The sequence below is a fragment of the Ursus americanus genome, chromosome 34 (genome assembly GCF_024610735.1).
Source record: "Ursus americanus isolate L20-20 chromosome 34, mUrsAme1.1.p, whole genome shotgun sequence".
NCBI lineage: Eukaryota > Metazoa > Chordata > Mammalia > Carnivora > Ursidae > Ursus > Ursus americanus.
Window position 1 is genome coordinate 1,460,744 of NC_142160.1, and position 10,729 is coordinate 1,471,472.

General features: G+C 52.5%; 1 protein-coding gene across 1 annotated transcript; it reads left to right on the top strand.

The window, feature by feature from the left end:
• Positions 1-817: 817 nt before the first annotated feature.
• LOC148107154 (uncharacterized) lies at positions 818-10,117 on the top strand. The gene is given in 8 exon segments (XM_087858766.1): positions 818-886; positions 1,417-1,766; positions 2,582-2,636; positions 3,326-3,392; positions 3,395-3,418; positions 6,683-6,831; positions 7,641-7,714; positions 9,363-10,117. Coding segments are annotated over 8 exon segments (1,386 nt in total). The 3' UTR covers positions 9,961-10,117.
• The last annotated feature ends 612 nt before the right edge of the window (positions 10,118-10,729 follow it).

Here is a 10,729-nt window from a genome sequence, read left to right on the forward strand (position 1 = left end):
CTAAGTCACACACTTAACAGTAGGGACGAGGGAATTCCCTGTAAAACAAGGCTCCTCTGACGTCTGTCCGCCAGACCCAGGAAAATTGAGGGTGCGGAAGGTGACTGGCGCCTCTGCTGAGCCTGGGTTTGGGGGGTGTTCCCCAGAGGAAAGTGCTCGCGGGGCAGGTGTAGCCCAGACGGACAGGACATAGCGCGTGTGTTATTCATAACTGGTTTCTTCCACTCCACGTAATTTCTTGGAGACTCGTCCGTGCTGTGTGTCCCAGCCGTTCATTTTCTTACTGCTGTGTTCCCTGCGCACACACGCACGCACACCTGCTGTCCATTGTAGGGTATCCGTTGTAGGACCCTCCTGACGCGTACTTCGCGCAGCTGGGACGTGGCTTGGAGCTTTCCCTTCAGGCTCTGGGGAGCCCACCACACGTTTCCTCCACAGAGACGCACACGCAGTTATTTGCTCACACTGAGCCCCAAGCGGCACAGGTGGAAAAGACAGCTTTAGGTCGATGGTCTGGCTGGAGACCTGAGGGAGGCGCTGGCATGGTGGCTGTGTGGCATGTGTGTCCCCCTCAGCGTTCAGAGCCCCGAGGGGGGCCAGGGGTGTCTGTCCCGTTCACCCTCACATCCCCAGCATAGCGTGCCCTGAGTAAAGGTTTTCTGAACAGACGGATCTGAGGTGGGTGGATTGTGACGGCGGCACCTGGTCTTGTCTGTTGTGCTTTAAAACGTAGGTTTTATCACGACTCAGGTGTGGCGGGCGGCCATCAGATCAGAGGGTAGCTCGCTACCCACCGTTCCCGAGGGGTGGACCTGCCATGGAGGGCCACACGGGGAGGCACTGGGGTCAGCTGGCGAGTTACCTTGATTTCCATGGGAAGGAACAGGTGAGGCAGAGTGCAGCAGGTTTGGGATTAGCAGGTGAATGACCCCAGCGGGCTCTGGGCACAGGGGCCCCCAAGGATGTCTGCACCTGGTGCCGGGTGACCAGGGCAGGCACAGTGATCGGGCGGAAAGAACTGACAGAGGCCACGGTGTGGCTCCACGCGGGCTGGTTTGCATGTGAAGGCAGCTGAGTCCTTCACCATCTCCTGGCGTGGCCCTTCCTTCCAGGGTCTGCAGGGCCCCAGACGCCAGAGCGTCGAAAGCAGCAAATGAGAGATGCAGTTAATACACTTGGGTCCTCAGTGCCTAGTTCAGGCGCCCTGTCCTCAAGGCTGCTACCCTGGTCTTCGCGGTCACCCCAGGAGACCAGGTTCCTCCCTGTCTGTGCTCCCCTGTGCGTCATCGTCATCTTGGAGTGTGCCCGGGGGGCACAGGCTACCCAGGAGAGGACTGGCAGGCGGGGCCCCCTCCCCGTGGTGACATCACAGTTGGCGATGGGCACTTGCCACAGGCTCGTGCCTCTGTGTTTTAGCTCATCTCTCTGAGGGGAAGAGGAAGAAAACGGTTGCAGGGGGACATCCTGGCTGAAAACGCACTGGACAAGTCTGAGAAGGCCCCAGAGACAGTGCACACCACGGAGCACCGCCAGCTCGCTCAGATGTGCGAAGAGCGCGGGGAGCCCACGAATCTGTACCCGCTTCCAACTTCAGTTTACTCTTGCCAAGCTGCCCAGTCTGCCAGATTGCTCAGCAGCCTTACAGTTGAAATCAGGTGTCTGCTCAGGAGAATAGCAGAGGATCCCTTCCGAAAATGTTCCCACACCAGCACTGATGCTCTTCACTCCTCACGCTGGAGCCCGAGGATGGGGCGTATGCGGCATTGAGCCACGCAGTCCACAGCAGGATTCAGGGGACCACGAGAGAGGGGCTCACGCAGTTACACTGAAGTAGCAGCATCTCCAGATTTAGGATGTGGCTAGCCCTCATCGTCCCAGTGACAGAGGGTGGGGTACGGGGGGGCCAGCGAAGCTGCCAGTCCTCCTGCTGGTTCCTGCTCTCTGGAGAGCTGAGCGTGTTGTTCATACCGGACGCACACGAACCCTCACTGTACCCTGTACCACACTCAAAACGTCGTGCAGTTACATGCACGTGTCTGCAGCAAGACTGATGCAAAACCCTGTGTCCTCTGCACCTCATACCCCAGTCAAGGGACCTTCGAAGGTAATTTGATGCAGGTAGTTTTCCCCTTTGGTACAAACTTCAGGATGATCCCGTGTCAGATAAAACTCAGGTATGAATTGGACACAACCCCAGTCGGCTTTAGTTCTAGCCCATCTGATTCCCTCAACGACCCTGGAGGGCCGCGATGCTCCTGGCTTTGCAGAGTACGGAGCACTGCCCACCAGCTTTAGGCCGCTTTGTTTACTGCAGGGCATGAACTAAGCTGGTGATTTCTTTGGAGGAGGTCAAGATGATTCCCTGGTCTTCATAATTTGGCTCCGGCTTGAAGCTCTATGACCAATCCTGGGAGCACAGACATGGCCTCAAGAGATGGTCTCATGGCGCCAGGGGCTTCCAGCTCTTCAGAGCAGAGTCCTGGGGGGTCCATCCTGATGGAGCAGAGTGTCCCTGTGACTCCCTGCTTCAGGTGACGTCCTGGGCCACCAGGCCGCTCCAGCCTCTGCTGTGTTCCTTCAGCTGTCCCTCCTCCTGCGAGGACATGGTGGCAGTGCTGGGCAGGCAGGCCATGCCAGTAAGAAGGCTCGAGAGAGGAGTGTACTGTTAAGTGTTGCTGTTTGGACTCTGCCTTTGAAAATCAGTTTTGTCTGCCACAAATTCTCAGTGGTTCTGCATCATGGTCGGTGGTTATCTCCCCTGCCGAGACGTGCGTGCTTATCCCAAGCCCCACACTAGTGGAGGGAACGTGAAGGGTCCTCCTTCTTTCCACCCACGTGGTGCTCACTGTGAGCCTGCAGTGGGCTTGACATTGTGGAGGCCCTTACGATATCATCCGTAGCTACCACGTGTATAATGTCAGCCAAGTGGCGGGCACCTCACCAAGTGCGCTATGTATGCCGCAGCCGGTCCTCCTCGCAAGCCCCAGGAGGCCATGGCGTGGCAGAGTGGAAGGGACTTCGCTCTTCTTCTTCTAATCCCAGTGCTGCCCCTTCCTGGTGGCGTGTCTGTGGGCCCATTCCCCAGCGTCTTGGAACCTTCCCAGCTTCCTCGCACAATTACCATCTAACGCGGTCGTTGTGAGGATTCCATGGAGTACCCAGTGTGGTGTGCTCTTGCTACATGACCAGTCGAGCATCCCTGTACTATCATCACCCACGTGCTCCACCTGCCGGGGCGTCCTGTGCAGGTGACCCTTGATACCTACTTAAGAACACATTCCGCAGATGTCACTGGCCCGGGGCATGGCGGGTCCTGAGGGCATAGAGCTGGGACATGGAGGGAAACAGAGTCAATCAGATGTGCCTCAGTGATGGAGAACCAATATATGGATGCGCAAGCTCTTTGGGGACCACAAATCTAACCAATAAATAAAATACAATCTTATAAAAAACGACAACAAAGTGCTGAAAACCAGTGATGAAGAGAAAAATCCTAAAAGTGACCAGAGGGGGAAAAAGATGTTCCACACAGAACAAAAATAAGGATGACATCGGATTTCTCATGGAAACAATCTATGCAAGAAGACAGTGAAGCAAAATTTTAGAAGTATGCATTTAAAAAATAAAAGCAATCTAGAATTCTATATCCACTGAAAATATCTTTCAAAAGTAAAGGCAAAATAAAAACTTTTTCAGACATACAAAACTTGAAAGAATTCCTCACCAGCACACCCACACTTGAAGAGACGTTAAAGGGAGTCCCTTTGAGCAGAAGGAAAATCTGGATCTATATGGAGAAACAAAGCCAACAAGAACTTTCCAAGATTTTTCTTGTATTATATAAATCTCTCTAAAAGATAATCGCTTTAAAAACAATATATTTTGGCATTTACAAAATGTAAAAGTGAAATGCAGGATGAGAAGAGCACGAAGGCCAGGAGGGGCAAGGTGGGAGGGCACCGTGTGTGAGGGGCTGCAGCATCTCGGAGGCAGACCGGGGTCAGTGCAAGATGCGATCCGCCCTAACGCAACCACCGAAGTGGCAAAGACAGAGTTACAGGGAATAAGCCAGCCCTGGAGATAAAACGAGATCACGAAAAACACTCGACCCTAAAGAAGGTAGAAAAAAAGGAACAAAAACCAGAAACAAATAGCAAGATGATAAAACTCAAATGTAGCCACATCAGTAATCACATGCAATGAAAGTGAGCTAAATCCTCCAATTACAAAGGTGATTGTCAGAACGGATTAAAAAATCAAGACCCCACTGTCTGCTGCCTGTGATACATACACTTCAAAGAGGAAGACACACAAACAGGTAGGAAGTGAGAAATGGGGAGAAACAAGTCGTGCTAACAGGAGTCGAAGAAACTACAGGGGCTTTACCAACGTCACAAAAAGCCGATCTCAGACCAGATAATATTATCAGAGGTAAAGAAGGTCACTTCATTTTTTTAAAGACTTTATTTATTGGGGGGGGGGGGAGCAAGGCAGAGGGAGAGAGAATCTCAAGCAGACTCCACGCTGAGTGCACACCCCAGTTCAGGGCTCGATCTCATGACCCTGAGATCATGACCTGAGCTGAAGTCAGAAGTGGGACACTCAACCCACTGCGCTACTCCGGTGCCCTGCAGGTCACTTCGTTTTGGTGCAAGGTCAACAAATGGAGAGAACGTAGCGGTCCTACATGTCTGCGCATCTAGTAAGGAGGCTCCGAGATACACAAAGCAGAAGCTGATAGAAGGCCCAGGAGAAATAGAGAAATCCATAACTTTAGAAACCAGTCTCCCCACCGCTGGCAGAGCAAGTAGGCAGGAATCCAGCCGAGAACCTGTAGGCGCGGACGGCAGCACTGGGCGGACAACACTCCGCTGCTCTGCGCAGCAGCCGCAGAGCACGGCGCTCGCCACGACAGACCGTGGAGCGAGTCAGACTGTGCAGAGGGATTGAAATCACACAAAGTCCTTCTCTGACCACAGTGCAGTTAAATTAGAGTTCAACAACAGAGATCTCTGGGATGCCTCCAAGTATTTGAAAACGAAATAACCCACAGATCAAGGAAGAAACCGAAGTGGAAACTACTAGCTATTCTGAACGGGATGGAAATGAAAACACAACCTTCACTCTTGAACACATCCCACTCGGCCACACATTACAGCAGTGTGGTGCTGTCGTTTCTTCCCTGATATTGTATTCACTGTAATTGCACTCATATTTATAGGTAATCTGTGAATTTCCCTCTTTTGATATCATCTTTTCAGGGTTGTGTCCTAACATCCTACTTGTTTGATGATAAAAGACACTTCAAAGTCCTCTGTTCCATGCTCTGGAAAACGTTGAAGATTTGGTAGAATTCTTCTTTGGGAGCAATGGGGCCAGGTGATTTTGAGTGGAATAGTTTCTCAATAACTTTATTTTGTTGTACAGAAACTATTCTGCTCAAGCTTTCTCTCTCTAATGGGGTCAATAATGTTAAGCTATTGTTTCTTAGGAAATTATCTGTGATATCTGGATTTTACATATAATTAAAAGTAATCTTCTATTAAAAAATATTCATTTGATTCAATGGTTATTTCTCCCTTCTCATTTCTTATTTCATATGTTTTTATCTTCTCTCTCTTTTTCTTGATTAATTTATTCAGTGCTTTGTTTATTTTGGTGTTATTTTAATAAATCAAGATTTTATTTTGTTAATTATAGTATTTTTTTCTATAGTATTTCTTTTTAAGGTTTTATTTATTTATTTGACAGAGAGAGAGAGAGAGAGAGAAGCAGCACAAGCAGGGGGAGCGGCAGAGGGAGAGGGAGAAGCAGGCTCCCTGCTAAGCAAGGATCCTGACACGGGGCTTGATCCCAGGACCCTGAGATCATGACCTGAGCCAGAGGCAGACCCTTAATGATTAAACCACCCAGGTGCCCTTCAAACTCAACAATAAAAAAAAACAAACAATCGAAATAGGCAAAGTGTTTGTACAGACTCTTCACCAAAGAAGGTATACAGAGAGCAAACAGCACATGAAAGGCTTCTCAGTGCTGCTGGTCACAACGAGATCCCGCTCACACTGTTGGAAATGCAAGGCCACACCAAGTGCTGGCGAGGACGCGGAGGAAGTGGGGCTGTCATACATGGTCGCGGGGAACAGAAAATGGTACAAACACTTCGGAAAACAGTTTGGCCGTTTCTTAAAAAGTTAAACATATGATCCAGTCATTCCACTCCTGGGTCTCAGTATCCAAGAGGAAAGAAAACATCTATGCCTACAAAGACGTGCACGCGATCGTTCACCGCAGTTTTATTTATAATAGACAAAAACTGGAAACAACCCAAACATCGGGACGAGTGCATAAACAAACGGGTACACAACCACCTGGAAACGCATCTGAAAGTTGCTGTGTGAAAGAAGGCAGACAAAACAGGGCACAATTCCATTGTATATAGAACCCGAGGGACTGCCGCGTGGCCTGCGGTCGGGGGCACGGGGGGTGCAAGGGAGGAGATTGCAAAGGGGCGCTGGATAGATGCGCTTGCCACCCTGGCTTCCCCTCACCCAACAAGCTTCGAAACCTGTCAAATTGTATACTTTTCCCATGTCAGTTACACTCACTAAAGCTGTGGTAAAACTCAGGATGTTTTGAAGAGATGGGATTTTCGCCCCCACCCCCCACCCTCTGGCCTTGTCAGTGGAGGAAGCATCCACCCCCTCTGTGTTCACTTGGGTGTTTGTATCTGTCGAATCTGTCGGGCGCTCGTTGGGTGCTCGACGGCGGGTGTCCGGCAGTGAGCGACACGGGGTCCTGCTCAGTGATTTCATGGCCCTGCTGGATAGACCGGTGAGTATGTGTCGTTAGTGTCTCAGTTCTGTGAAAGGAGCAGGGACGCGTGAAGCTGACGTTCAGTGGCGGACAAACGCGGGTAGTTTTGAAAGCTGGCCCCACAGTCCCCACTGAGCGGGAGGGCTCCGCTCCAGGGCACTTGCCATCTCACCCCCAGCTCACCCCACGGCCAGAGGAGCCAGTCGTATTTTAAATGAGATCCAGGGCTGGGGAAATAAACAAGTCCGCTCTCTTGTGAGTTTCTCCATGGGAGCCGCTGTCGCATTACAAAATAATTTTACAGCATCACCTATTTCTTATCATAAAAGCAGAAAGTCAAATGACTCACCCAGTGTTGGAATCTGTGTCACATTTTTTTGTTGTATTTGTGGTTCTCTTCTCTATACAAAGCCTGAAATACTTAGGAAATACATCATTTTATATTTATTTATCACAAAATAGATAATTTTACAAGTGTAAAAAAAGTCCACAATTTGTAGTATTTAATATTTCTTGTATAGCACGGAACTGTACGTTTTCTTGGAAGCTAAAGAACAACCAAACTAATACTAAAAACTCAAAAGAAAGAGAAAGAGATATTTAACATCTTGCAAGACCCAGGTGCGTGAAGGGTACGCATGAGCTCACTGGCCTGCTCTCCATCCACTTTGCTCTCTCTTGCCTGCGGCAGCCACCACCCCCGGAAAACCCTCGTTTCCATGGCCCTCATCCGTTGTGGACTGGCAGGAGTGGCCGTGGCCTTTCCTGGCCGTCCCCACTTGTGCAGCTCCCTGGGCCCCCGGTCAGCTTGCTGCGCTCTGTGACAGCCCTGGCGGTGCTCGGGCCTCCCCGAGGGTCCCACCATCCTCACCTCTGGCCTGGATGCTGCAGTGGCGCCCACGTGAGCTCCTCGTGCCCACACAGCCCCACTAATAGCACTTTAGCTCATGCCATTCCCTCGTTCAAAATCCCCACTTGGTGGTGGGGGGGGGGTCCACATACTGTGAATAAACCCAAGGCCTGGCCCGCTGCCTCTCTACCCGCCGTGCCCCCACTCTGTGCCCGGCTGTGTCTCAGCCTCAGTGCCTGGCTGCTCCTCAGACATCCTTTGTGCTTGTGGCGCGTCTGCCTGGGCAAACTCCCCTTCAGGTCAGACCAGCGCGTGACCATCATTCGGTCTTGCCCTCCGAAGACAGTTCTCCGAGACGCCTTCCCAGACCACCCCAAGTCAACAGCCGCCTGCCCCACCCCGCTCCACGTCCCTTCATCTTTCTGCAGCGTGTCAGTCAGCGCTGCGAGGCTCTGCTGTGTGGCGGTCATGGCTGTGTTGGCTGCCCATGGGAAGATTGCTCTAGTGGGTCAAATAAGACGCCCCAACACGCTCCGGGCGGGCTACAGGGGGCACTGACGGGCAGCAGACGGATCAACTTCGCAGTCGGCAGGCAGCGTCGGGACGCATTTGTATTGTGCTGTGGGGACCGGTGTGGGACTGCAGGGACACCCCTGGCTGCTGGGGCGGAGGAGGTGTGGGGAAGGCGAGCCCCGTCTGCCAAGGGCCTACTGTGTGCTGGGTGTGGCTGTACGCCCTGCAGAGTCCCCTCTCACTCCATTCTCTGCAGGACCCGGGTCCCTTTTCCGCAAGCAGGAATCTCAGATGCAGGGCTCTCCAGCCATCCGAGCCAAGATGCCACCAGGGTCTGCAGGGTCTCACTGAGCCTCCCGTGACACAAGGCAAGTCACAGAGCTGACGGGAGCTGAGGTTGATGAGCGGTGACAGGCTGGTGGGCCAAGACAGGGCGGGGCTGTGGCCAAGGACAGTCCCGGGCAGGAGATCTTGACTTTTTCTAGAAAGATCACAACAGGTGGGTCTGAGACTTCATCCCCTCAAAATTATAGGAGTAACCCTTCTATTTGGCCTTTCGCTCAACAAGGATCCGCATTTGATTGTAATGAAAGCTCATGAGCGGTGGTTTTTAAAAACTAAGGGTTCTGTTTTCCTACTGAGATGTCCAGCTCGGTGCCCTCGATGCTCTGCCCTCTTCTTCGGCCATGCCAGAGATGCCCTTGTCACACACGGTCACAGGGTGCTGCCCCGTGTGGGCACCAGCCGGAGGAAGGGGAAGGGCAGGGGTCAAGATTTGTCCCAGACGCGTCTGCGCACTTTGAAGCCACTTTCCCAGGGGCCCCACCCAACCACTCCTGCTTCTGCTTCTGTTGCGCGCCTGGTCACCCCTAACTGCGAGGGAAGCAGGAAACGAACATAGTATTTTTAGTTGCCCGCACATTGCTGGCAGGGCCCAGGGTTCTTTGGGAAGGAAAGGTGAAAAATGGGTGCTGGGCTGGCGACCACGGGTGGCAGCCACACCCGAGGAGTCCCTGGCCCATGGAGGACAAGAGGCCGAGACAATGCCGTGAAGCATGCCCACGCCTGCCCTCGGGAGGTCTTTCCTAAGGAAGTGCTCCCACCGCCTCGGCAGGCCACGCGGAAGCTGCTGTGGGAGCTCCGCACCAGGGCCACCGACACGCGGGCCATGATCCATGCCACGGAGACGGCCTGCTCGGTGGATCGAGTGCCCGAGAGCCCCTTGGAAGAGGCAGCCAGAGAGCGAGCTCTCCTCCAAGTGGGAGAAGTTACAGCTGGTTGCCCGGGAACCTGACGCAGCCCTGCAGCTGGGCCAGCAGATGAAGACGCTCCTGCAACACTCGAACGCGGTGCGGTTTCTCCACGAGCATCGGAGGCTCAAGGTGGACGGGCAGACACGCAGGGGTGGTGTGTCCCCACAGGGCCCCGCCACGGACACTGTGTCCATCGGGCGTTATTTCCAAGAGCCCGTCAAAGGAAGAGACATGGCTGCCTCTGTCACCCCTGAGACCAGCCCCGTGCTGGCCAGCTCCTGGCGGACGAGCCGTGGTGCGGAGGGCCCCCGATCCCAGCAAGTGTTTGAGGATACCTTGTGCAAGGCAGGTCAGGCATGGTGCCAGAACCAGAGGAAAAGACAAAGCTTCCCGGGAGCCCATATCCCTTTCGTCCCCGTTCTGCCCGCGCAGGGAAGTGGGGCTGGGTCCGGGGAATCAACCGGACAACGCAGCACTTTGGCCTCAAAATGCCGGCAACAATCATTTTGGCTGCAACTTGAAAGTTGCTAGACTTTACTTCTTAAAAAGAAAAAAAAAGATTCTTTTAACATTGTGGTTTCTCTCTTGATTTGGGGGTCTTACATGGCTAATGACTATCCGAAACTTTTCCTTTTCTTTCTTTTTTTTTAAGCGGAAATCTGCTGTACCAGCTTGTCTGAAGCTCACATTGGAGGCTCTGAATCGTGGGGGCCGCTGGCTTGGCCATGGGGTGAGTGCTGCACGAGGGAGCTCTTGGCACAGCTGAACAGAACGGCTTTGTGCTCTGATGACTTTCATGGCTCGGTTGGGCCTCTGATACTAGAAATCACAATAGCAGTGATTCTCGGCAAGTGAAGCCTTCGGCTGGCTCTCGCCCGTGGCCTTTAGACGTCCGTCATGATAACCACAATTTGTCAAATGCTTAGTATAACTACGAGCCACTCCTGCTGGTGAGTTAATTCCAATTCCATTCTCAAAGTCACTGAAAGAGATGAGATTTATTATCTGCACTTTATAGGAAGAACCGCAGGGTCCAAGAACTGAGATAACTAGCCCAAGAAGACACAGTCCTCGGAGGGAGGGGACTTAATGCGAATCCCAGTCCAATGGGTGGAGGCCTGGCTGGTTCCAGCCCATCCCAGAGTCCTTGAAGGCAGTACTGATCTAGAAAATGTCTCCTTAAAGGACACCGCTGCCGTTCTTCAGGAGGGAAGGGGCTCTTCTTAATGCCAGCCCACCTGGGTTTAGTTAAACATTTGCCACAAAATTCAGTAAGTGCTTATGGAATCCTCGGTAGCCC